At 40.6% G+C, this 27,786-nt stretch overlaps 1 protein-coding gene across 1 annotated transcript in view; it reads right to left on the reverse strand.

Annotated features, from left to right (window-relative positions):
• The window catches only part of ANKFN1 (ankyrin repeat and fibronectin type III domain containing 1), a 54,331-nt gene extending 33,900 nt beyond the window's left edge, over window positions 1-20,431 (reverse strand). Inside the window, exons 1-4 of the mRNA XM_063409708.1 lie at window positions 20,246-20,431; window positions 16,585-16,795; window positions 12,890-13,084; window positions 10,175-10,288 (exon numbers count right to left, since the gene is read on the reverse strand). Coding sequence (XP_063265778.1) covers window positions 10,175-10,288; window positions 12,890-13,084; window positions 16,585-16,795; window positions 20,246-20,431 — 706 coding nt within the window. The remainder of the gene's footprint in view (window positions 1-10,174; window positions 10,289-12,889; window positions 13,085-16,584; window positions 16,796-20,245) is intronic.
• Window positions 20,432-27,786: the final 7,355 nt, after the last annotated feature.

The following is a 27,786-nucleotide window of genomic DNA, read 5'->3' on the forward strand; positions in this document are numbered from 1 at the left end:
CACTTTTGGAAAAAAACCCGTCCCCCATTTTCAATAAAAAATTTCCATAGCTGAAAAATAAATATTTTTTCAACAGCTGTGTTGGAATAGTGCCTTCTTTTTCCCCTCATTTCAAAGTATATCTGTCATAAAGTAACTCATAACAAGTCTCGGAATTTTCTTGCTTACTTATAATTTTAACAAACTTTTTTCCCTGCATGATTTTACTGATTCAAATGAGAAGACGACATGATACAGCTTTAAAGAAATGCAAATTGATGGAAATAATTTATCACTTAGGTTTATATCTGCTGCTCTGCATTGCCAGTTTTCAGCTCTCTACTGCAATGGTCATCTAAAAATAATACATGATATTCTGCTATAATGATTCATTTGGCTAGAAACCTCCTAGGAGGACATGGATACCAGTTTTCCTTTTGTATAGAAGTGAAAATGAAGTAAGGAGGGGTAGAGCACCTTGTTCAGTCAACAGGCCCCAAAACAAGGGCAAAATCCATGTATTAGGTCAGCGTTGCTCCCACTGCCTGGCTCTGTGGGATATCTGCAGCTCTTCCTGCTACCAGTACAAGGCCACTCACCCATCCTGGTGATGGATCTAGACCTAAAAATTATGTACTTTGTTAATGAGAAACCCATCATGAAGATTTAGCTAAATCTTTGCCTCCTTTGTGAGAGAGAGCAAACAGAAATTACCAACCACTTGTGTCCCACTGAAGTCCTTGGGACTTTAAGAAAGAACAAAAGGCTGCCTCACCTCAGCACGTAAATGCTGAATTATAAACATGCTCAAGCATAGAAAGCTGAGGCTGAAGAGGGTCCTTTATAAGAGCCCAGGAACAGGAGCTGGTCTTGTAGACTGCACCAACTGTGCTGTAAAGGACCTGAAAGCTGTTGGGTGAATTAAGGATGGAGCATGTTCCAGTCCTGTTCTGAACACCCCAAAGGGCTGCTTTGTTGTGAACGCTGAATGTCTTTGCTGTTGCGGCTTTCCATCTGACACTTCATGTTATGTCAGAGCAGGGCTTTTTTGTGTGTTTAATATATTGGTGACTATGTGTTTTAATGAAGGTGCCCTGTATTCCAGAGCTAGCAAATGCACGATGTGTTGCTGCGGTCGCCAAGATAAGTAGTAATTTTTAAATAAACAGCAGTATAAACAGTTACATAAAACTCATGTAAATTGCTGGCACATAATTTTAGACTGGCTTAAGTTATGTAACTTACTTGTGGCCAAGTTTTTTTTTTTTTCTCTCTTTTTTTTTTTTTTTTTTTTAAATACTCGATTCATGTACTTTAAAATAAAAGAAGTTTATTTTCACCTGTTTCTTTCCCACTCACAATCTTTCTGTTATACTGAGCATGCCTTTAACAGCTTATCAGAGAGATGGACAGACATATAAAGGGCAAAGGGAAGACACAAAACACTTCCTGACCCTATTGTAGATTCATTCAGGAAAGCACTTTCTTCTGAGTTAAGTAAATAGCCTCAGCCACAGTAGAATTTGTTTCTTGTCTTGACATTTGTTTTTCCTTGCACTTAAATTACTGAATTGCTGAGTAGATTAATTAGACAGAGGGACAGGAGTTCTGTTGCTGCTTTTTGGGGCTGCAGAGTAGTGTATGGAGCTGGAATTCTGGGTTTTATTCCTGCATTTGCCACTGCCTTGCTGAGTGACCTTGGGCAGTGCATTCTGCCACTCCAGCTTTTAAGACAGGTTTGAGCAGCAGAGGTTCTGTCTCCTTCCCCTCCTCCCATGCCCAGGGCCTGGGATGATGGTGGTCTTATTGGGGTTTCCAAGGGCTTCCAAACAAATAATTGTGTTATTTATTAGCTTCCTTTGAAATATAAAACTGACAGAGAGCACCACCAGAAACCACTTCATGCCATCTTTTTCTGCTTGCTGATCTTGACAAAAAAAAATTTAATGATTTACTCTCATAATGTCTTAGCAGCTGGATTTAAGGACATAAAACACTGCCATTCACATGAATAAAACCAGGATGAAAGACTCTAAACAAATATTTATCAAACAAGTGAAGAGGCCTGAACACTAGTGAAAAGCAGGACTCTGTGTAGAGCATCACCAGCTCTGATGGAGAGTGTTGTTTGCAGTATTTGGTCAGCTCCTCCTTGCTGTTTCCAGGCTTTCTTTCCAGCCTGATTTAAGAAAGGAACCTGTTTTTTTCAGATTTTCAGTTCAGGCTGTGTTCATGCCTCTCTCGTGTTTGGAAATCCTCCAATGATAGGAGAAAGACAAATCATACCAGCTGTAGGGACTACTGACATAATGCTTCCATTTGGAAAAAACAAATGTTTGGCACTGAGCAGTTTGTGCAAACACAGGAGTTAAAGCACAGTCATGGCCTGTGGATTTCTAGGTACAGCTTAAATTAAAACCTGAGCTCCAAACTGCTCTAAATACTGGTGTTCATTATTTTGGATCTTATAGTTTCAGTTATTTCTGTAAACTTATCCAAGGTTCTTTGTACTGGGTCAGTAGAAGCATCAGTAAAGCCAAAGAGGAGTGAAAAAAGATGCTCACAAACAGCTCTTTGCCCACCTGAGGCAAAGCAAGCACTGCAGTGGTGTAATGGGAAAAGCTGCAGGGTGGTTTAAGGGCCTCTCAGCAGAACAAGACAGAACAGTGCAAGACAGAGTACCAAAAAAAGCATCTCTAGACTATTCCTAGAGAGCACATCTTCCATGAAACTTCCATGGATATAAATCTTCACAATACTTATTTGAGAGAGTTTTTTTTAATAATCAAATACTTTATTTGCAGTAAATCTTCTTCCCAACAGCTCTGGGCTCCTTTGCATTTTACGCCTGCTAACAATAACCAATGATGTTAAATAACCTTTCTTGTGGCCCTGTTTCTGGATGTTCCTTTGACCCAGGCCAGAATACTCTATTTTATGTCTTGACATTTATGGGAACCATTATGACAGCAGGCTGGGTGCCAAAGACACATCTTTGCTTGATCATGGTTTCACTAGTTCATCTTAAAGCAAATCTGCATTATATAAATGATTTATAAGATACTATTTTTACTGAATTTTAATAAAATTCTCACCACGAGAATTAAAAAAAAAAAAATTGATCTTTTTTCTCAAGTATTTGATTAGTGTTTTCTAAATCCCAGCAATTCTTTATCTGTTTGCAATAAGGCCAGCTATTCCAGTAAAGGGAGGAAATTTTTTTCCTCTGTTAGTGAAAACGACATTTCTTACTAACATTTTATAAATAACAAAGAAAATGTGCCATGTGGGTGTACATTCAGCTTTCCAATGTGGGCCAGTGGTTAGAAAGCTACAGTGGGTTATAACAGCCAAGATTTGTTTCTCAGCCCTGAAATGACAAACATATCCCACTGTGGCCGTGGAAAGAAAAGTGGGAGAGAGTACATGTTAGAAAGTGAGAGGGAGAATAAACGGGGTTCTTATGCAGAGCTTTTATCCTAGAAAAGCTTGGCTTGGGTTCTGCAGGCTTCCCCTCCCAGAGGGAATGTTTGTCTCCTGTGACCTGTGCAGCCAGAGCCAGGGCAGCTCCTGCACACGGGGACCGACCCTTGGTGTGAAGCACACACGGGGCAGGCTCAGCTGCGTCCCAAAATATGACATTAAATCCAGTTAAAAATAAGCAGCTGGGAAAATGAACACAAAAAAGTAACCTATCACAATGTAGGAGGCAAAGCAGAGTGCTGCACAGTGTGGGGAGCAAAGGAAGGAAACACACAGATGCTAATTCAGGTTATCTGTTTAATGCATTCCACTCCTTGTCCTCTCGTCCTCCTGTGATATAAAGAGGGACTTTGCTGCATAGATCTTGATTAACCATATTTAAAGCTTTTATTTCTTTATAAGCTAATCCCTACAGTAATTTAAAGAGCTTTCACCTTCCCTAGCAATGCAGACAGGTTTTGAGGGCAAAACAGCCTTGATTTGGGGAGCTTTTACTTAATTTAATTTATTGCCAATTAACACAAAATTCTAATAATTCATTCAAAGTGAGAAGAAAGTAAATATAATTAAAAAAAAAAAAAAAGTGAACAGGAAAGTCCCAGATGGGGCAGAGAAGACTTAAGATGAAGCTGTGCGTGGGGAAACTTTGCGATAAACCCTTGAAGACATTCTGGTTTTGTTTAAGTCTTCAGTGAGTCTTCATTCCCAAATCCATTAATCAAAATATCTGCTAAATCACAGACCTCCTTCAAGACAGAAGCTGAAGGTCTTGAGTCCCAGTCCTGCCACTGACTACAAGGAATTCACCTCTTCCATGCTGTACCTATGAACTGGAGTTTAAAAACTAACTAATTAGTTAAAAAACTAACTAATTAATGACCAAACTTACTAATTCTGGTAAGTCAAAGCAAATGTAAAAGGCAAAGCAGTGTCTAAAATTCAACAACATCGTGATATGAGCCTTTTTCCTGAGAAATCAAGGCAGACAAAAGTAGAGCCTCTATGTCTGGGTTTTCTCAGAGCTATTTATCCTGAGCTGCTGTTCAAAATCCTTATAAAACACAAAGCAGGAGGAAAGAATGATTCAGCTGAGTAACCGGTGTTTGATTAGCTACATTAGTTAATTACACCATCACTTAATATGTGATTCATGTTCAAAGGTGATTTTAAATACGTAACAAACTTAAATAATAGAAGGTCTTAAAATTTATGTTAAGTCCAGCACATACTACAGACATTGACAGGAGCTAGAAATAGAAAGGTTTGTTTTAACTTTTATACATTTCTCTACTGGCTAGGCATAAAAATAGAAGTCAAATTGCTCAGTCCTGTTAGCTACCAAAATGTAACGTGCAAATAAAGTGCCCGGGAGACCTAATAAAATGCCATAAATGAACTACTGTAAAAAATATCAGACCACACCTATTCAGCAGGATAAATTCAAATGTCTTACAAAGAAATGTATTCTCTTTTCTTTTTATGGAGCAAGAACTGTTTTGAGGAAAGAAAGAACGAGTTTCAAAATATACAAAGAAACTTTGAATAATAAGTGGAAAGGGCTTCAAGACCAAGTGCAGAATGCTGCTCAATTCCAGTATGGACTGGACCAGAATCAAGCAGTGACACAGCATCTACTTTAGAGAGACAGAGGTATTATTATTAAAGCACTTTGTTTTCATAAGGTTTGCTTCCACAAGCATTCATTCCCATACCCAAGGTTCTTCTAGAAGTCAAAGAAAGCACAGGGTTGCTGCTTTCCCCTCTGACACTGCTGTGTGAGCAGATAGTTGTCACCAAAGTGGAGAAAGATATATATATAGACATGGGGATAGATATATGGAGATGTAGCTCTATATCTGTATATTTAGGTCTTTGAGGATCACTGCAGGGAGCCTGCTATGGAACAAATCCAAACTTGGTCAAACATGGAAGGCTGACTTTTGATAAACATATCAAATACATTATATGCTGTTTTATGTGCTCATGGGGGCAAGCAGAAGCCCACACAAAATGATGAAATTATTTGGTTGTGAAAGGATTACCCCCAAGAATAACACTTGCAGAATCACAATCAAAATTGACAGATCACTCCTGTAAAGTCTTGGAGGTTTTTCACACTGAAATCTTCAATGTACATTTTCCATCGATCTGGAGAGAAGCCAGCTGAGAATCCCAGATCCAGGTTTCTTTTGAGCTCCAGGGCAGGTCTGAAACAGGCCCAGGCTCCTCATTCCTGAGCACAGGAATTCCTCATTCCTCATTCCTGACCCTGAGTGTGAAGGCAGCTCCACCCATCCTTTAGCTGAGACTCCCAATGACAACAGCGAATTGTGCTGATCTGCTCTGCACTGGAACCGACCCACTTCATGTGACAACAACACCCTGGGGCCACTGCACACCCAGCCAGGACTGAAACACTGACTCAAAGACAATTAAAATTTTTCTCATTCAAAAAAATATCTGAAGTGGGCCACAAAGTGCTTTGGAAGAACGGAGGCAAGCAATGACCTTTTCTCAGAATTTAAGCCAAATGTAACTCCTTCTTTCCTCATCTAAGCCAACCTGGTTTTCTTTGTTTTGTTTTGTGTTTTAAAGAGCTACAATGACTGAAAATAAAAATCTTCTTTCCGTCCAAAAGAAATCCTGGAAGGCAGATGGGAAGTTCTGACAAACATGAAATACTCTGCTAAAATAACAAACTAAACAAAAAGGTAAAAAAGCTAAAGTGGCCTAGACAGCTCAGCATCACTATCTGGAAAATTACTTGGCATCCACAGCTACAACCAAACAGAGAAGATTAGCTTTGTTTGCTACATCAAACATGTCTTTCTTCCTCTCTCTTGAAACTTAAATAGTTCCAGGCTCTAAAATAAATTTGCTCAACTTGGGTTATACAAGCTGTTTCATTTTTTTTCTTCAAAAGGGAATATAGATGTTTGTTTAAAAATTGTAAATAAAATATAAACAGAGATTTTTCATTGCATGGTGATCCTTTCCAGGTAGTGATCAGCACTATGTCCATTTTTCTTCCTTATTCTATACTTTGGGATCACAGCATTATTATGACTACTTCTGATGGGAAATGGATGAAAAAAAAATCATGAGGCTTATCTGTACTTATTCACTGTAAAAGCAAAATAATAATAATGTTTAAAATCCACAGAAAATATGTGTGACTAAATTACTTAAAATTACTTTTAATTCTTTTCTTCGAAAAAATCTGCTTTCTTTATGTGTATGTGTGGTGTGGAACATGTGAACCCAAGAAAGGGTAATTAGTGAAATTCTTAAAAGCCCAGCAAGCACTTGCTGCTGCCTCTAGTGGGATGTTCCTGGGAGCTGAGTCTGTCTGGATTGTGCTGCTGTGGGGTATTTTTCATCCAGGTGGTTGCACTGGTGCAGCTCTGGGATAACAAAACCTCCTGCAGTACCAGTGTGGTGGTGCAAACAGAAAGCTCTCCCTGGCTTCAAACACTGGCAAGTTGTTTTGTATGTCAACGTGGAATGTTTTGATTGTGTTTTCAAAGATGTAAAACTAAAGCGGGTCCTAAGTGCTTCCATGGTGGGATGTGAAGTTTGGCTCTAGGGCACAATTAGCCAAGGGCAGGGTTTTTTTTTCTCAGTATTACAGTGATGCTTCACATCCTTCCTAAAACTGGCTGGGGTGAGGTGTCTCTGGCTTTGAGTCATTCTCTAGCATGGAGCAGATTATTACTTTTATTATTGATTTATGTCATGCCTGTCTGCTTCCAGCCTCAAAACACTTTACTAAGTTACAATATACTTAGGAATCATTTCACATCAGCCACCACCACGCTGCAGCCTTCTCCAGAGGGGAACTGAAGGGAGCCATTAGGATGGTGCCTGCAACATTAAACAACAATCCAGGAGAGGAAGTAAAGAATACTCTGGCTCCTTAAAGCCATGGCTGAGCAGAATGCAGTCACTGAGCTGCCATCCAGCTGGGACACCAAAGTCAATACCCATTCACTGTGTGTGGTTAAAATTAAATCTCCTAATGAAGTGAGATGGTTTTAGTGGTTAGAGAGTGAGTGCAAAGTATTATTCTCCTGTATGATTATTTGTAAGTTATACAGCTAACAAGGGAAAGGATCACACACAGGAAAACAGCAGACAGTCAGATAATGTTCCAAGCCTGGTTTCTAAAAGACGTTTGGGCAAATAAACCTTTGGAAAATATATATTTAATAAAAAAAAAAGAGAGATGACATGGGGAAAATTGAATCGGCAGTTTTACTCTGTTTTTAGGGAAGTAAACTAAATCAAACAGCATTGATGTCAGTTTTTATTCCCTATAGTTCAGGTCCAGAGAAAAGAACATTATTAGTTTCTGTTAATGAGCAGGTATTCCCTAAACACTGTTGCCAATGCTCCTGAATTTTAATTTGCTTAGAAAAAGAAATGGTAAAGTATTAAGGGGGAAAAATAGCACCCTAACAGCCTTTTTTTTGGTTGTTGTTCCTGAATTAGTAAAATGCTTCAATGGTTTTCTGGACAGGAGGTTTATATATCTGACTAAAAAGATCCTCACACTTTGTTATCAAGCTCTCCTTTCAGGGCTAGTAATTGCTAGCTGGTTCTAATCATTCTTGCAAGTGATCATTTGAAAGGTTCATTTTATGACCCCTCAAAGTAGCACAAAGAATCTCACTCCATAACGTAATAAACAATTCTACAACCAGTGCTTAATTAATTCCTGAAAGTCACCAAAAGGAGCTATTAATGATCTTTCTTTTTATCTAACCATAAATATGCAAGTCTCCTGAGACAAAGGATTTTAAAAGAATATTCTGGCAAGACTAACTGTCAACTTGATAAAGCATCAAATGATCATGAGTGAGGGTAGTTCAAAATACAGGGCAGTGCTACCTGGTCTGATCAGAAAATTAGGTCAGGTTGGATTAAATTTCTTTGGATGCTGTGTTTATCAAAAACAGGACACCACTGACATGGTACAAACCAGGCTCAACCCAAATGAACACCCAAGAGAAAAGTACTGCAACTTTCACAAAATTATCTTTAAAAATTAGCTCTGTTTGGGAATTTGCTTTCCTGTGAAAATACTACGAATCATTAGAGAGGGTGGACAGTGTTTCAGGGTTATTTAAAACACAACTCTTACAAAGAACAATCTGATATTTTCTAGAGATCTTTGGAGTTTTAGGAGCCCAGGTATTGTTTTCACAAGTAAATCAGGCAGTGGGAAGCTCTTAAATGAAATTTAGTTTCCTGGCAACACAACCCATTGCCGAAAATTAGATTTAAGTTTCTAAAGGGCTTTGATGTTTTTGAAAATCACACTTCCTGCAGCACTGCACAGCTGACTAGGTGTAATACAGTAATTTGCCTTCTATTGAGGCTATCAGGGCATTATCACTTTGATGGCCTCAGTGGTATCTGGGAGGTTGGGGGTTTTTTCCATAGAATGTAAAAAATTATTTTGCTGGGCACAGCCAGTGATGAGTGGAATTTGTGACCAGGAGCAGGAGGAGGAAAGAAAGAGAGAATCTGCCTTTTCCAAATTAAGTTTCTGTAGTGCTTTGGGGGCTTGTGCTGATGGCAGGGGAGCCTGTGCACTGCATGTCCCACCTGTGGAAGGGCTCCATGAGCTGCTGGACTCTTGAGGGACGGGGTCTTTCTGAATTTCTCCTGTTGAAACCATCCCTGGGACCCCCACCCATGGAAACACCAAACGCACTCCCCACCACACAGCCAGGATGGTTCTATGAGTATGGAAATTTTAGGTTTGAAAGGAGTTCTTAATGATTAACACAAAGAAACAAACACAGCAGAAAGCTTGAAGGGAGAAACTGGGGGAAATAACTAAGAGGATTTTCAGGCTCCCTCTCCTTGACTCCCCTGGGCAGGGCCAAGGAGGCTTCAGTTCCTTGACCTGTGGGAGGATTCACGCTCCCAGTGGAAGCTGCAGGCTGTGGATTGCTGTGCTAAACACTGAAGAACTTACTGTTCCAAAGATTGTAGAAAACCTGAAAGTTCCTTTAAACAGGAAATTTAAAAAATTCTCATTTTTGTTCTAATCTTCAATAAAAACTTGCTTTTTTTTCTTAATGTTGGAATTTCCTGTGGAACAGAAATTCTGTTTTAAAACCATCTTTATTCAACAGGGCTATTCAGATGGAAGCATTTTCTTATTCATTCCACTTTGCAACTAACTGGTGCCACCCCAAATGTATCACTCTTCCAAGAATGATGTGGCAGCCCTGGAATAGCTAATTAATTGAGCTGTATGATGCCTGTGCCAGAAGTTTCAGCTTCCAGAGGCATTCCTTTAAGGAATGGTGGTGTGGGTTTGGCTTTTACAAGTATACACATGGTTTCAGGAGCCCACAGGCACCAAAAGTTAGTTTGTGTTTTGTAACTGCTCATCTCAACCCAGTCATTGAGCTGATGTCTTAACCACAGTGAGTCAAGAAAACTTCTTCAAAGCACTCATGGAGAAAGCTTTTCGTTAATTTATTTTTCTATCTTTTTTTTTTTTTTTTTAATAAAAATCTTGTCCGTGGGTAATCTTTCAAGAAAATTCCACTTCTATGTCTGTTTACTGGGAAAATAATTACCTTTAAACACTACTTGCATCATAATATAATCTCTTATAGATAAATACCTTTGCCACGCAGCCCTCAAATTTTTGTACATTGTTAGGGGAGTGAAAGATGTCTAAATCCAGTACCTTTATACTTGGTCACCACGGCTGAGTTGACACTGAGGGGTTCTTGGAAGGTGACAGTGAGTGATGTACTGCTCGTTACCATGAGACAGACATTGGTTGGCGCCTCGGGGGCTCCTGGGAGAGAAGAGAAAACATCAGCTCTTCAGCACAACAAATCCTATTCAAACAATGTTCCTGAGCCTTCAAAGAACTCACGGAAAATCACCCTGCAATTGTGAGCTTTGGGTTATAGGTGTTTGTGTTTTCTGCCTTTGGAGCATTTTAATTAGTGCCCCCGCTAACAATATCCTGCAGACACCATTTGTTTCTATCATGGGTTTTGGCTCCTTTTTGGTTAAAAATATCTTCCTGCATATATGTAACCCAATAAAACAGATTCATGCTAATTATGTCAATGAAAACCCCCCATAAATCTCTTGGGGTGAATAGGAGGAGAGAGAAAGGAGAAAACCACAAAAAGCTAATGAAACCTTTATGGTTTCATTAACAAACTCAAATTTATCAAAAACCAGGAAACATTTTTATGTCATTGGGATTCAAAAATTTTAAATTCTACAACGGTTTTAGTGTAATAGTTTCAAAATACAGTTTTCAATTGAGGCCTAATGTTTTTGTTTAAAAAAAAGGGGGGAAAAAGAAGCTTAATTTGCAGAATATCAATCAGACTGAATTCAGAAATCAAACATAAAATGTCAGGACTAACTGCTGGGATTGATTTAAAAAATCAGTATATTAACCTTCACTACTTCTGTATTTCCTGTATTTAGTATCTAAGAGAAGGAGCACTACATCTGTCTTGAAGAAATAACCTTAAAGGACAATAAATTAGAGAAAATTATTTGTAAGCACATTTATATAAAGATGGTTGTAAAAATGTTAATGGCAATGATTGTATTGCATGATATAGGATACAGCTAAAAGATCCACATGTCTAGAAACAATTCAGGCCTATTTACTCCTTCATTTGGGCCCAAATTATCATTTAATTTGGATACAAACTCACTTTGTACAACTGTTTAAAGTGACTCAATTTGTGGCTGTGGTGACGAAATGGATACCAAGATAAAGATTAGTGCTTACCAAAATTAATTTTCCACAATACTTATGTCCAAAATGAAATTTCACTGCCTGATCAAATATTTAGAACAATCCCATTCCGAAATAGTAAGTTCTTCAGAAAAATAAACAAATTACAACAGAGAAAAGGCCAGTGTCCCTATCCCTCTTCCTGCCTATTTGCATGTTGTTATATAGCGTCCTGTTTTAAATTTTGAACATGTTAAATGAGTAAATGTTAAGAGAGATAAGCAGGGCAGAATCACTGCATCCTGAACAAAGAGTTGGGATGTTGGATGTCTTATTAATTTTATGCAGCCTAAGGAGCCATGTGCTTGTTGCTCTCAGATATTTGTTCCTTTATTGTTCTAACACCCATTTCCTCCTCCCTCTTGGAAATGCCATTTCACCTTTGTGCCTCGGTTTCCCCACCCAACCTCCTCCTGCTCCACAGCAGTGCCGTGAGGATCAGCATCTTTGGAGAGGGTTCTCAGCTGCAGATTCCTGCCTGGAATTTCGCTGTTTCCCTGTACTTGATGCCGTTTGGGTTTTGCCTTTTTTCCTTTTATATGTTCTCTGTATTCACACACGTTTGCAGCTCTGTAGCCTACTGTATTAGTAGCTGGTTTTCCCAGTATTTTTCCATAGCCTTTCCTTAAGCAGAAAGACAAAACCAATTCCAGAGCCTCGAGAGGTGCAGGGCCCCAGTGCTGTCTTGGTTCTTGCTGGGAACCAAGGTTGAGATAACTCTTTGAGATAAATGTTCATGCACAGAGCACAGCTAGTGCAGAGGGGGGGACTCCAGAGAAGGGGCTGGACCTGCATTGCATCACTTGCCTCCTAATTGGTGCTTTTTATCCATTATGGTAATTTCCTAAAACCTATAAAAATGTACTCATCCCTGTAGGGATGGGCTTTTGTGGACATCTTTCTGTAACTGCCCCTGAAGGCTTTCTTGTCTTGGGGTGACTTTATGATGCTTGTACCTCCAATTGTCTGTTCTGTTTATGCTGGATATTGAGTTCTGTATCTTTAGGACTGGTTCTGAGAGCGAAGGGGGAGAAGGAAGCAGTGCTGAGTTTGTTTTCAGAAAATGCACTCCCTCCTACACATTCTGCTCCTTGACTGTGTTCATCTGAAGCACAGAAAGACAGCAGGACAGACATCTCTTGCTTTTAGTTTTAGCTAGCTGAGGCAGAGAAGCTCCCTGGACTGTTTTTTTTTCCTTTTTCTTGGGACTGTTTAAAACTGTCCTGAACTGAAAAGCCCAGAGACACCAGGACCTCACACCTGTGGTCCACCTGGGCCTTGGCATTTTCCAGCACCACAGGAACTGATAAGAGACTGAGCCAGCTGAGCTACCCACAGCAAAGACTTTCTGAGTTTGCCATCTCACCTCAGAGCGATTTTGCTGTTCCATGCTATTCATTTTTTATGCTTGTAGGCACTTTGTTAAATAAATAGTTTTTCCCACTTTACTCCAAGGAAATTCTTTCCCGGACCAGTTAGGAAGAGGCCATTTTGTCTTGCTTCCCAGAGAGACCCCATTCAGAGGTTTTCTCACAAATTTACCCTGAACCAGGACACCTGCAGGTAAAGATCCTCTTTTATATTACCTCGAGTTTCCTTTCCAGGTGGAGAAGAAGGCAGCATACTCACGGGCGTGCTCGTAGCCGGCCTTCATGCGCTGGTAGAGCCTGGCCCTCCACTCCCAGCCCTTGAGCTGCTTCTCCCTCTCGGCGCTCTCCGTGCCCAGCCCGTCGCTCGCTGCTTGTGCAGACAATTCCAGCACTCTCTGCTGGGCCTCCTGCACCAGCGTGCTCAGGTGCACAGACCTGCTCTCCACGCTCACAACTGCCGGGAAAAGGGGGAAAGAAGAGGAGGTGCTTGGAAGAATTCTGGCCATGCTCAAAACACGTTGTCTTAGGTCACAATGTAAGATTGTATGTGTGTATCAAAAGTATGTATTCTATCACAGTCTCTATAAGCTGTTAAAACCAGGTGGGGCACTGTTCTGCATCTCCTTCATGACTCATCCCTGATAACTCCAGGGGATATCTTCTGTTAACGGGCCATCAAGCATGACTGATAAAATTACATCATCCCATTGTGGGATGCTCCAGCCAGGGGGAGGAACCAAATATTCCTGCGTGTAAATAATCTGAGGTGTGGAACACCACAGCCAGCCTCATCCTTCTCACAGGACAAGACCTCTTTAACCACTGCTGGACCTTCACAGGAAGATCAAACCCTTCTACAGGAACATTTCTTCAACAGAATCACATCTATCACTCCAAGAGGACTGCAGCCACCATTTAAGGTCTTGAGCACTTCCAAGGATAGATGGAGACTGTTCCACTGCTTCACTGTCCTTATAGTGAAAAAGGTGTTTGTTTCATCCAGCCTGAACCTCTCATTTTAACTTTTGCCTTTTTCTCTCATAACAGTATGACAGCCAGTTTAGCAGAGTCTAAGAATAACTCTACTGATGTGAAAAGTGCCCTGGCATCTTTACAGCCACAGGAGAACAAAGAATTACTCAACACCTCTGACATCCAGAGGGTTGTTTTTGAAGAATGTTTGTCTCTAAGACTCTGCTTTCAGAAGCTGGCTCGTAGCCATCCTTCTTAAGTTTGATCATTCCTCATATGGACATCAGGGACATATGGCCAGGCTCCCTGGAACCTGCTGGTATCCTCAGAACTGTTGTTTACTGGGAGGCCAGAGGTGATAGGGTTTCCTGGATCCATCCCTACAATAAACATGCAACACATCTGATAGCACAACAGGACGGAGGAAGGAGATTTTACGTGCCAGAGCTTCAGGTGGTTGAGAATTGGCATTGGTTCAAGTTCTCACTAAGAAGCTGGCTCTATCTGTTTAATCAAGGTTCAGATCCACATTTGTCGAGTCTTGGAAACGTGTCTAATCAGCCAGTGGGAATTTTAATCTTATTTTTATTTGGGTTCACATGAACAAACCAAATAATGAGTATATGATGAATAATAGTAACTGAAAAGATAACACTTTGTCTTCTCCCCAACTAAATTAATATTTTAAATGCTGTACTCTCTGATCTTAGTTACTTTGTTTTTTTTAATATGTTGGGTTCCTGTTGAGATTTATACAATCTGAGTTTCATGTGGAGATGAAGACCATAGTTTTACTTTCTATTGCTTTATCTGCTGCTGTTCCAGGCAGAAATCCAGGTGATACAGATGGAAGCTATCTGTCCTCCAGATCCTCTTTTCTACAGAGTTAGGTTAGAGGCTATAATGAGATTTCAGCTGGATTACTGTAGCTAATATATACAGTGGAAGAGCAAAGGTTTTCTGTGAAGGAAGCTTTTTGTGTGCACTTGGAATGAGGAATTCCTCTATTTTGCCTTCTCCCAGCTCTGTGCATCTGTCTTGTACACTTCTAATCACATTAAGAGTTGCTGTGTCCAGTCCCAAAACCGTGTGAGTCAGGATTTTTCCCTCCCATTCAGCCTGCGGAAATCTTGCTCAATTGCCCATCGTAGAGAAATGAAAATGCTCCTGCTGGGTGCTGGATTATGTTCCTGCAGCCCTGAGATGATACAAACAGGATTTAATTTGAACAGGGTTGGTTGAGTATGGAAAGCAGAGCAGAAAGTCTGGAGAAAATAGAAAGTGACTGCCATCAGTTCCACAAGAGTGAAGCCACGCAAAAAGATGCTGTGAACCTTTGTTTTGAGGGCTGAAAATAACTTTTTGCATCTCGCTCTCAAACAGCCACTGCAAACCCTTCAGGTAAGAAACCCAAACAAAATGATCATTTGCTTTTTACTGAGACTGTTTCATCCATTATTTCAATCAGAAAAACTAAAAATCAAGATAAGTGAAGTGGAAATTTGGTGGGTATATTTTGAAATGGAAATGAGGTGGTTATATATTCATATTCTCTGTGTTCATAGGCATGTTTGCATTAATTACAGGAAATGAATACTAATTTATGATTGCCCCTGCTTGCCATCAGACTACATTTATTTACAGATGAGGTCAATGAAAAATTAGTTTAGTCTTTTTTACTGCTGTTTAGAACACTCAAGACTGTGTTTTCCTCTAGATTTGTCATGGTTAATGAATGTTGCTTCAGCAGTCAATCATGTACTCTAAATGCTGTCACACTTTTTTTTTAAAGCCTCAGTCATGAACCATGACAGAAAAATAAACAAATAAATATAAAACTAAAAAACTCTTTTCACTGAGCAGCTACACTATGCAAAAATCTCCAGGGAAGGTTAAAGGAGGCCAGAATAAATGATAATATAAGTGCTGTGGATATAGAAAAGCAATAAAGGTGTACCAACACTGAGGGTCTGGCAAAAAAAACTCAACATGCACATGCACACACACTCTCCAGTGAAAAAACTGGCAATGTTAGTAGCCTCAAGGTGCAATTTCCTGGAGCACTGAGATTGACATGCCAGCACTAAATGTTGTTAATTTAACTAACTTCAAATTAATGGCAGAGTCTGCAGTGGCCGAACCCCTCAAACACAGTCTCATTATAGCCTTGCTGGGAATGTCCTAAATATAGGCATTGACAGTTTAAAACAAATTCTCTTACATCGGGGTATTTTTAGACCCACGTAAGGCGTCAGAGTTTGTGTCATGGTATATGGTTGATTAATTGGGTTGGTAAGTCACCCTCCAACCCACAAACTGGGCATAAAAAGGTCCATGAAGGAATACAAAGAAGTTTTATAACTACAATATGTAGTTATAAGCAATATTGGTATTCCAGTAAAGTGAGAAGGTCTGTTTTGTGTTTAGGTTTTCTCTGGTTCTGTAGAACTTTGAAATTCTCATTTAAGTGGGATTTTAGACTGTTTGAAGACCAGTAGTAAGGGGTCTGTGGGGAATGGAAGTAATAGATTTCAATACAACTGGCCTCCTCTAGGCAGCATAGCCAAAATCAAAAGGATAATCAAAATAAAGCAAAGTCTAGACAACCCATCATCCTTTCATTTTTGATGACAAACTCGATATTTCAGACCATGATCTTTGAATCCCTGAGTACCTGTTGCCATATTTTTAAAGATTTGTTTTCTCAAAATTGCTATTAACCCAGCTGCCTCACTGTTAATCACATTAGAAGCTCAACCTGATTCATTAGTTGGTGTATCTGAGACAGAGAACAAAAAAAATCTACTGAGCACATATTCAACAAGCAGATATTGCTGCAAATATCCTCCAGCACTCTTGTTAAAATCATCCTTACGAGAAAATAAGGCAATTTTTGTGCGTCCTGTAATTGATTTTCCCTAACAACAGCAGAATTGATCTCATACAAGCCATTATGTAAGTCAATTTGTGTTCTTTACTTACAGTGTGGGCTTTCCTTTGCCCCAACGTGTAGAAGGGTCCTGGCAATGGGGACATTGTTTGTCAAAATGGCAATATCCAGAGGAGTGAGTCCCTCGCTGTTTGGTGTGTTCAGGTCCAGTTCCTCCAGTGTGTATTGATAAAGAAGAATCTGAACAGCATCCAGGTCCTGCTGCTCCACGGCCTCAAACATGGCTTCATTGCACTGGAAATTCTGTGTGTCAATAAAGACAGAAATTTAGTAAAAGTTTTCAAATGCCAGCGCTTTAAAAATACAGAAAATTTGTGTTTTGTGAGATTGATCCTCAAAATAAAATATTGCTCCTTCAGCCCCAGCTTAGGCTCAGCTTGAAGCATGGCAAATGTTTGCAGCAGAATTGAGCTTGGTTTACCCCTGGAGTGCGTGAAGTTGTTTCAGGTCTGTGGGAATTTTCAAGTGAGATTCAAACACTTATGAAACAAACACATTCTCCCTTAGACATCTGCCCTGTAATCAAACTGTACGAGCAACATTATGTGTGCAGTGTGAAACTGGATGATGCACTACAATTTTGGCAGAGCTGTGGACTACTGAGTTTTTCAAACTGAAACTCCAATTTTCAAGTAGAAACCTACAATCAAGTGATGAAAATTCAAATCAAACAAGCAATTCTGCAGAAACCCCCTCCCAGTTCCAGTGGGAGCCAGCCTGTTCATTCTCCTTGGTTATTTCTCAGTGCTCGTATTATTGCATTTAAAGTTGTAACTAGAAGAAATTTTGACATTTATAGGCCTTAAAAACAGAAGTAGAAATGGGACTGGAAAAATGGACTGACCAGTGTGCATGTCTGAGCAGCAGAGAGCACCAGCAGCCAAAACTGAGAACTTTCATGGTACCAAGTCTGAGGCAGGGAGAACCACTGAACCTTTTCCTTGCCAATGTCAAGGAGATAAAAGAATGGCACAATACAAAGGCCCCTGTTGTTTCTTAATTGAGCTGGGGAGAAGCAGGTGCAGGAGAGTAGCAGAGCCTGCAGGTTTCTTTTATGAGAACATCCTTCTGGAGCCTGCAGTAATGATGAGTTATTTGCCAAGATTCTTTAAATTCTCTCCCAGTGTCCCATTGCCATAATTACCCGATAGGGTTTTTTCCCTCTTTGGAATGAATTAGCAGGAGCAAGAGGCCCAGCAAGGCAAGGAGGGCTCAGAGCACAGATTCAGATTCATGGTGTAAAGCAGCTCCCTGTGCCCCAAAACCACAGGGAGGAAGCACTGAGAAAATTCTCCTCACAGAATGCGCTCTTTATTCTATGAAATAAATATTGAATTGAAACCATCTTCGACTGTGATTAGAAGTTAACACTTCAACCACTCTAAAACTTCATTTTCTTTTTTAAATTGATATAGTATTATTTAGCATATCCATGTCCTAGTTTGATCTTAGTGAAACAACATTGACCTGCTGGAACATCTTTAGTCTTCTCATAAAACACGTGGACTAAGGGTTTCCAAGCAGTTCTGGAAACTGCAGTCCCCAGCTCCACCTTGGAATGTAATGAGTTCTAGAAGGGCTTTTTTTTTCAGTGTGTTTGAAGTTAAAAGTGTCTTCAGAAATTTTCTGGCCTGACAGGGATCTTCTGGTCTACCCTTAGCATGTGAAATATTAGTACCACTCAAAGAAATTGCAAAGGTGATGTTAACTAAAAGTTTTAGTGTAGACCCCATCTGTGCTGAATATTGGGGATCAGCAGAACAGGAGGGCAAATGCACATAAGATGCCCTTTACCCCAAAATGCCAATATAAAGAAATGGGATATTGAGATGTCAATCTAAGGATGAGATGAGCTATGCAGCAATAAAGCAAATCTGGGTCAGTAGTACTGACTGGGGAATCTACCTTGTAGACACTGAAATACAGAAAAGCTCATGCTAGAGAAATATTTTTTTCTGTAGGTTTCCACGCAGAATAAAAGATATTACTTAAATATCAGTGCTAATCTAGAGACCCCAGTGCTCTATTTTAGTCCAGCTGCTATTGTCACAAATACCAACAGGAGTCTTCTGATTTCTGCCATCATTTACCTTTACTAGATAATTTTCTTCTGCTCTGAAAGGACAAAAGTAATAAATTAAAAGAGAAACTGAATCACTGAATACTGGATGAAATTTAGGAGCAGTTTTTGCATTTCTTTTTCCTTGACTCAGTCCTGCAGCCTCTAATCATTAGCTGGACAGCTGTGCTATGTGATTAATTTATTTAGGTGTTACTGTGATGCACAAATGTATATACTGAAAAGAACTACAGTATTGCTTTGCAGTAAGTAATAACCATGTTCCAGTAAGTGATTCAGTGCCAGAGTGTTTAGAAATGCAATCTTATGTAGCTTAATTAAAATGAAGTGCCCCTTTCAAGCTATTTGCCTCAAGTTTGACTGAAAAAGTCCACTATGTACTACTGGAGCTGGAAAAAGTGGTAAAGTAGTTTCTGCAAAGACTTGTTTTGATAAACATGAGTTCAAGAATAAAGCTATTTTGAGACATTGCTATGTCTGCTGCAAGACAACAATTTACTGAATGGAAAGTGTTGCACAGCAAGAGAGAGTGGAAAGAAAACTCTTCACTAGCCAAAGCTGAAAGAAAACAAATTCTAACAAATGTTGTTCACTTGTCTGGAGACATGATTTTATTCCTTGACTTAGCTCAGCGGCACAGAAGCTCAATGATTAGAAAATACATGAGCTAGCAAGCCGACCTGGAATATTTCCACCCCTTCATTAATGGTTTTCTTGCTGTTTATTTCTAGGGAAAACTGGGAAAACAACAAGCAGAATGGATAGAATGGGATCCAAAGTCTCTCGAGTTCAGTGGGAGTCTCTTCACTGCCTGTTGTGGACACCAGCTCAGACCCCAGACTGGTGATACCTGCAGGTTCCTCTGCTGGATGTTTGTCTGTGACAAAAGCTGTGCCACTCCCATGACAGTCTAGTGGGCTGGGGGAACAAAGCTAGCACAGGTACATCTGTATCCTATTAAATCCCCATCCACACAACCAAAAATCAAGTCTCCTGATGATGATGACTGATGGTACAGGCACTCCCACTGCTGACAGATGCAGAGTGAAGAGGGACAGAGCTGAGACTGTAATTTATTGCCTCAGGCACAGCAGAGGACTCGGCCCCCAGTGCTCTGCTCCTCAATCCATTGGCTCAGCTCATTGGCAATTTCTCTTCTTATTAGTTAAGTATGACAGAAGAGCCCATGTTAGAAGAAATACGTAATTTAAAGTGTGTATTTAGATAAACACTGGTCAGAAGATATGGTCACAGACTGGCATGCCTTCAGCCTACATATCAGTCTGAGGTTAAGAGGTGGGAATACCACCCTCCAACCCATGGCCACCTTTCAAAAGTATATAATAAGAAGTAATAAACAAAGGGCAGAGATCTTTCTCTGCTGTTGTTGCTCTCCCAAATTCTGACTCCGTGTGTCATTTGAGTGTGGCTAACAGCGACAGAGAAGGTCAAACTCTGCTTTGACAAACGATCACAAAATTACGGGTGGGCAGAACACACAGCGCTCACGGGGGAACAAAGCAGGATGATGAGAACTGCACAGATGAAAAACCAAGCGAATCAGGAGATCAGTGGCAGGGAGAGCTGGCAGTGTGAGGGGGTGAGGCAGTTACCAGGGAGGCCTTTCTGAGGCTGAGGCGGTCGGAGCGGGCTCGGAAATAGGCTTCATCAAAGGACGTGTGGCTGCCCTTGAGCTTCTCCGACAGGTTGCGGTACAGGCGCTTGGCCGCGCTGGGGGACGACGGCATGCTGTGCTTTTTGCTCTGCAGGAGGCTTAGGTTGTGCATTTGCTGGGTCATTCTCAGCCAGGGTTCTCTAGAAGGAAAACAGCAGCCATTTAGTGAGGTTTTGCTACACCAACATCACTGATCGGAATTGTGTCACTGGAACGCATGGTGTGAGGCTGCTGGGGCTAAAATCGCTTTCACACAGTTTCTGGACACACAGAGGAATGTTTGGGGCTTTTTCAGTGACAAATTTATCTTTATGGAATTAGACCCATGGATATCTATGGAGAGAGAGAATTAAAGATGGAAAAATAAAACAGAGCACCCCAGAATTATTTGTATAAGGAGGAGGGGTTTCAATTAATGAGGGAAACAATGTTTTTGCAGGGTCAGTTTTGGTAGTATGGATGTCAGAAAAATGTGAGAAAAAATCTCTTCTCCAGCCTTCACCACTGCAGGAAGTGTATTTGTGTCATTTTCCTTAAACTCGGTTGCCCAGATGTTTTGCACAGAATATCTTGAAAGGCATCAAGTTAAATCTTTTCTTGAGAAGGCAGAAGTTTTTTTCCAGAATCCAAAATTTCTACAGAGAACAGCTTGACAGCAGCATTTTCTTTTATGAGAAAATACTAACCTGAGCAAGTAAAAGAGAAGCACCTGTCAGTTTTTGGACAGTTTTCCAGGAAATCAGAGTCTTTGGGAGACATGTTCTAGTGACACATCTCCCAATACACATTCGAAACTCAGACAGCTGGCAGGGCTGTTTTCTCTGTTTCAGTGTGACCACTTGTAAAAAGAAACTGGAGTCTCTGTTACAGCATTCTAGAGTGCTGTATAGGCTTTGAACCAAAGCAAATTTAGGCATCATTGGGGTGCTAATCTGTGTCACCAACCCAGAAAAGTCTCAGAGCAGTTAATTACCAAGCCTGTTTCCTGTGGCACGGGTTACTGTTCTTATGGACTGTGACTAAACCTTATTTGACTCCAGATATTACAGTTCCTTGGGGCTGCTGGAGTCCTTTCCACCTTGATCTGGTCAATGAAGCAGGATTTATCCATTCAGAAGAAAACAACAGTGTGTTAGTAACCACCTAAACAACCACTTCTGAGGGCAGTAACCAAGCCTTGCCCTTGTCACATGTGGAAGCTTTGTCAGTAAAGAGCCAGAGCAGATCCCAGGCCTGACACTGATGGAAGAAGAGAACAGCATCTTTTATAATCTCATCAATGTTTCTGTGAAGTCAAGAGCAGGTGAATCTATAGAGAAGCTAAGTAAACACTCTTGAAATTGCAGCTATTCATCAATAAAGCAGATGGCATCTTTGCTATCCACACAGAATTGGTGAATCACAAATGACTTGAAACATAGACATGTTCCCTGTATACTCACCATCAGTGTCCCAAAAAAGTGCAGGAATAAATGTGGAACAATAAAGCAATAGTTGGAATGACATGATGCAAATGAGCTACATTTTTCACCGGTGTACTGAAACAGTAAAGTGCAAAATGCTACTGCAGATTATACTTAGCTTCCTTCCTAGTCACATACAAGGTATGAAATGAAAAAAATCAAGGCAAGTTGCATATTCTGGAAAACTTTCTGGAAGTGGGATCTCATTAGGCTGTAGAAGTGGCTCACAATAGAGCAATAGGAATGAGATCAGGCAAAATCGTGGGTGAAAAGCATAATAAGAAATAAGGAAAAGAGACAGCTTGATTCACATGATTCTGTGATGGAAAGCACAGGGATTTTTGGATGCTGACTTTTTTTACAGAAATAAACTATTTCATGAGAGCAGTTTTAGGCTTCTTCAAAAAGTTATTAATTTGATTCTTTTTACAACCATATCCTTGTCTCAATGATCTGGTGAAGATGTGAAATGTGCATTGTCTGGATTGAAACAACAAATCCTCCAGCTGAAATGCACTTAGCCTGAGGATGTGTCATTGTCAGAGCTAAAATTGTTACAGCCCATGGAAGACTAATAATTTAGAAAAAGGAGATGTGCAGAACAGCCCCACTGGAGATTTTCACCTATGGAAGCCTCTGCACAAAGCTGACATGGGTTGGAATGACAATAAGGACATCTCCATGCAGTTTGGGGCAGCTCTGTGTGATTTAACTTGCATCCCCACAGCAAGGTGAGCACTGCAACAGGCAGCACAGCTCCAGGTTTTACTGGGAAAGGCAGGACGAGACAGCATAACAACAGCAGCTCCCCCTCTAACCAGTCATAATTAACAGCAGTTTGCATTTCCAAGAATAAAAGAGCACAGAAGCCTTGCAGCAGATCTCTGGGGAAACAGTTACTGCCCTGCCCTGGAAATACCCATCAAACCAGTCTGTGTGACTGCCACTGTGCTATAGCATGAGCCAAACCAGGGACCAAGGTCTCCCAAAACACAATTCATGCTGCATATCCTGCAGCTTCATCATTTTACTCCCCGTCACCAAGGTCCTTGAAAAGCCAAATTCAAATACAAATGAGTATAAAATAGTTACCTTTATAAAAGCTTTGTGTTTTCTTCCTTTTTAATTGTTAAATACCGACCTAATATTCATGTCCCTTAAAAACATATTGCAGAGAAAGAAAAGGAAATACCTAAATTATAGATCACCCTCTGTTGTCTGTGGCACATATATACCACACTCTATAGACAGGTGCACTGGTAAGGGCACAGCATAGCTGTAAAAGCATTCTCTTAGGAATTTAGGAAAACACAACAGCTGAGACACCACTCAACACTGTATGTTTATGAATCAATCATACTTGAAACTAATAATTAGGAATATGTGCATTAAAGAGTTAAATTTGACTTACCAGCTTAGGCTATCCAAGGTAAAACGTGAACAAGTTGCTGGTAATTGTCCACTCTCTTCCTTCAATGAATCACATTAGCTTTGCTGTCTCTGCTGGCTCAGCCTCTGGGCAGAATGAGTATATCTCTTCCTTACACTGCATGAATGATCAGATATGAAAAAGCCCATTACTAGTAATTACTGAAGTCCAAGATTGCTGCGAAAACCTCAGAGCAGAACAGTATTTAAAGCAAGTAGTGTTGTCTCACAGGTAGAATGTTTGGTGCCTTGACTCTGTCCCAGTTACCTGTGCAGCTGTAGGAGTGACTACCCTGTGAAGCCTCCGTGTGAGAGATGCCATGACTTCTGTGTGCTTTTAGCTTGTTGTAGCCTTTAAAACTGATCAGCAGCACAGCGTGCAAGTAGAAAAAATAATTACTGCCAGAGTAAACAAAACTGTGATTGTAATCATTTTGCCAGGAAGTATGAGCAAAAAGACATTAATGCAGCCATCCTCAAGCAGTTGGTTTTGTGCTAAAACAGTGAGAGGAAGGAGGAAAAAATCACAGTGCAGTGGTGCTAGTTGCATGTGATGTATTGTTTCTTCTTTCTCCAAGCAAGCTACCACTACAGCAGTCTGCAATCACAGCAACAAAAGCAGCAGCCACAGCCATAGCTGTGGGACATCTGCAACATCACTGGAAAGCTCCCAACCTGAACAGGTTACGCCTCAAAAAGATTATTAAATGGATAACAAAAGCACACTCTACGGATGTTTCAGCCAAAGCAGATCCTGTAATGTCTGCATTAGGAGCTTCCAAAATAGTAGAACGGTGATATTTCAAAATCTCATTTTTTTTTTACTAGAGGGCAAAAGAATCCAAATGCTGGAGCCCACAGAAACCCACAAAAATGTTACTAAGTCAAATGTGGAATATTTCAAATACTCATATACAGAATTCTAAAAACAGTGAAGGTGACAATCAAAGATAAACACCAACCTAGAAAATTCTTATCCTTCTAGACAGTCCACTGGATTAAACTGATGCAACCAGAACACCCCATGCAACATCAGATAAGAAAAAATGACCAAAACACACCAATTCCTTCTCATAGCCAGTGACCATTAATATCTGCACAAGAAGTATTTTGGATTGTTTTTAAGGAGATACCAGAACTATTCTTACAATCTCCCAGAATTTTTCCCTGGTTTTACTCAGACATGATGCTTGATTTTTGGAAAATGTTGGAAACCTCCCAAAATCTGTTGATCAGATTCTCCCACACTTCAAACCTCAGCTAAGGATGCTGTGCCTCCTATCCAGGGACATCCTTTTGCCCAAGCAGCTGAAGCTAAAATGTAGTCCTGGGCCTGATGTTTGTATGCCATAGAACTTGAAGTTAATCTGTATTTTTTAAACCAATCTGGATCTGGATCAAAGCATTCTTTGGGAGGTTTTCTATGGGCACATGTGCATACCTGTGCACGTGTGTGCAAGTGTGCACACAGATCTATTTCCAGGGCATAATGAAAATATCAAATGCAAATAGTTACATGCTTTGCTACAGCAGAGAATTGCAAAGTTCTATTCCAATATTCTGTGCACGACGTTCCTTCTCCTGTACCATGAAAATCACAGGCCCTCTGTGTGCAGGATTCCCTCTTTTGTTCTGCTCCTTCCAAGGATCATTAGTCAGAGAGCTGACTGAGGTCACTGCTCCTTGCCAACAGGAGGAAATTAGAAATCTTTCAAAAACCACCAAATACCTCTCTAACACTGAGATACTATCTGGAAAAAAGCATGCTAAAAATCTGAAATGTCTACATCAGTTAAAAATAAATGTAAGCCTAAGAACTCAATTTTTCAGTGTTGTGCTAAATAGGGATGATTCTTCTGAGTCACAATCCCCAATTAATTTTTTTTTGGTCTATATAGATCTCATCTATGGAACTCACTTGTAAAGGAATTCTCAATTTCCATCTGTTTTCAGGGGAAAAACATCAAGTGAATTTCCAGAAATAAGTCCATTCCTAAACATTTACTAGCACTTTCTCGTTGTGGTTCAATACTTCTGTCTTCTGCTTTCTCCCTTCAGCTTGGTGGAAAGCAGCCCTTTTACAATTGCCATTTCAATTTTTTAAATGCTTAGTCCTTTGTCTACCCAAACAGTATTGAGTAGAATAGTAAAACTCAAGATGTTTTCTTGCCCAAGCCTAGTTCTTATGAAATACAATTAGCTTTTTTATATCAAGAAAATATATTTATAATCTTCTTGACTTATGAATATAAATTTATAATTAACCTGTTCAAAAGCTAGAAGGCAGAAAACAATGCTCAGTACGGTTAAAGAAGTAATCATACATTTAGCAAATGATAAAAAATGGAATTATTAAAAATAATTTCTGAATAATTACTGAATGTTTGTAAATAAGTGTGAGAGGTACCCACATCCAGTTCTGGAAATGAAGAAGACTAAAAGACCTACAGAAACAAACCCCTGGGTTTATGATGAAACACTTGGAAGCAGATCCTTTAGTCTGATTTCCTGCAGAAACCTGGCCATCCTCAGCCTTTGATGCCTCCATTGGAGGACAGAGAAGTCACCCAGTTATCACTGCACTCGCATTCCACTCTCCATGGCTGCACTGAGCATTTTGCTGCCTGTATTTATACTGCTGACTTAACCTATTGTGACAGGTTTTCCTTCCATGACTGATGAGTCTGAAAGTTCCCTGCCTGCAGCACACGGGGACAGCTGATCCCACGAGCTGCTGTTGTTCTTACTGCTGCTAAAGCTGCACCTTTTTGTGAAGGTTTACGTTTAGTGGTACATTTTACATTTAGTGGTACATTTTGTTTAAGGAGGCCACCCAAGCTGGCTGATTCAGTGACACTGTCCCCAAAGCTTCACCCTGTGCTCTCAGCTCTACACGCCACGGGTGTTTTTAGCGTTGTGTTGGCCATGAACTCCACTTGGAATTTCTGTTTGTTCCTCGCAGACTTTGGGAGGTTTCTGGGGTGAGGAGCTCCGTGCGAGGTCCCGGGTTTCGCGTCCTCCGTCCATCGATAGGTGGCAGCGTCCACCCGGCTCTCCAAAATCCCGGCAGGGTCCCCGGAGCGGCGGCCACACAGGGGTGGCTTTGTCCCCAGGACGCGATGTCCAGACGCGTCCTCGCAGATGCCATTCCAGTGGTCAGCACGGGCTCCATCCCCAAGCCCAGCGTGTCCGTGTTTTACATCACATGTGCCGTGTTTGTGAAAAACATTTGGTTTTCCCCACTTGAAACTGGGTGGGAAGTTTGGAGTGAAGGAACTCGCATGGAGCCCGACTTCACTTGCAAACAAGTCAATGGCAAAGCTGTCGCCATCATAAGAGGCAAAGCTGCATTCTAGACTGGTCACAATCCCACTAAAAGAACAAATATTGCTCCAATATCAGATCTCCATCTGCTGTCGCAGCGATGGAGCCGGGCAGATTGGATACCTGAGAATGGGATCTCCACCCCCTCCCAAAGTAACGTGGCTAGCTCTGTCTGCCACCTGTATGCACTGTCATTTTAAAAATCCATTCCTTGAAAGGTAATTAAAGTGACTCTTTTCCTTGAAACAAGATAATGGGGTGGGTTTTTTCATACTGTCGAAACTATTCAGTGGAAAAGGTAAAATAAAAACCAAACACCCACACAAACACATAAAAGTGTAGGTTTCTTTGTCCCCATGCTCATTCTTTCTTGCACATTTTCATACATATAAGGTACTGTAGTAAATTCAAACTCTGGTTTTAGCAATTCTTGCCTCTCTGGCTCCTTGTTTACCTATCATCTTTCACACATACCCCTTTGCCAAATTGTTTATTCTCTGTCCAATTCCCCGGTTTCTTGTGTTTCTTCAAGGACAATGATTTGAGTCTTATTGTTTCACTAGGTACTTTAGCCAGTGTTCTTGATCCAAATCCATAGCAAAGAACCTATTATCCACAGAGACACAGAAGTGTTCAGTATGCTTATAAAAAAGACAAATATTTCCCAGTTGATCAGTCACAGACCTAAACAAACTTGAAAAATTCTGAAATTGTGAGTGAAGAAAAAGTAACTGTGTTTGGACTAAGCTTAGAAAATAGTTTTCCCAAGCATTCTGAAATACTTGAGGCAATGTGATTTAAGTGACCAAATGGAACTGGGCTTGGCAGCCCCAGCTCCTCCAGGTTTCCTCTGCAGCCCCAGCTCCCAGCATGGTCCCACCAGTCCAGCCTGGAATCTGGCACAGCCAGGCTCTGCTGCAGGGCTGAGGCTGGCACAGGCACCAGTGCCTGGGGCTTGCAGACTCCCACAGAAAAGATGCAGAGAGGGGAGTTCTCAGCTTTGTGGCAGCTGTGGACTTGCTGCTTGTATTTCAGAATAGCAGAAACTCAGAACTGTTTGGTCAGGGTTCTTTAAAGATGGCTCATGTTTTTCATACAGTCACAGTGACCTTTTTAGCCCCTGCTGGTCTTTTTACTTGGAAAATTCCTGAGAATAATAATTCCTGGCTGCAGTGGCACAGAATCAGGCCTGGGCTGTCAGAGCTACAATACTACTGAGTCATTTGGGATCTTTTGCAGTGTAAGTTAAGGTAAACACACATAA

The sequence above is a fragment of the Prinia subflava genome, chromosome 12 (genome assembly GCF_021018805.1).
Source record: "Prinia subflava isolate CZ2003 ecotype Zambia chromosome 12, Cam_Psub_1.2, whole genome shotgun sequence".
In the NCBI taxonomy this organism is placed as follows: domain Eukaryota; kingdom Metazoa; phylum Chordata; class Aves; order Passeriformes; family Cisticolidae; genus Prinia; species Prinia subflava.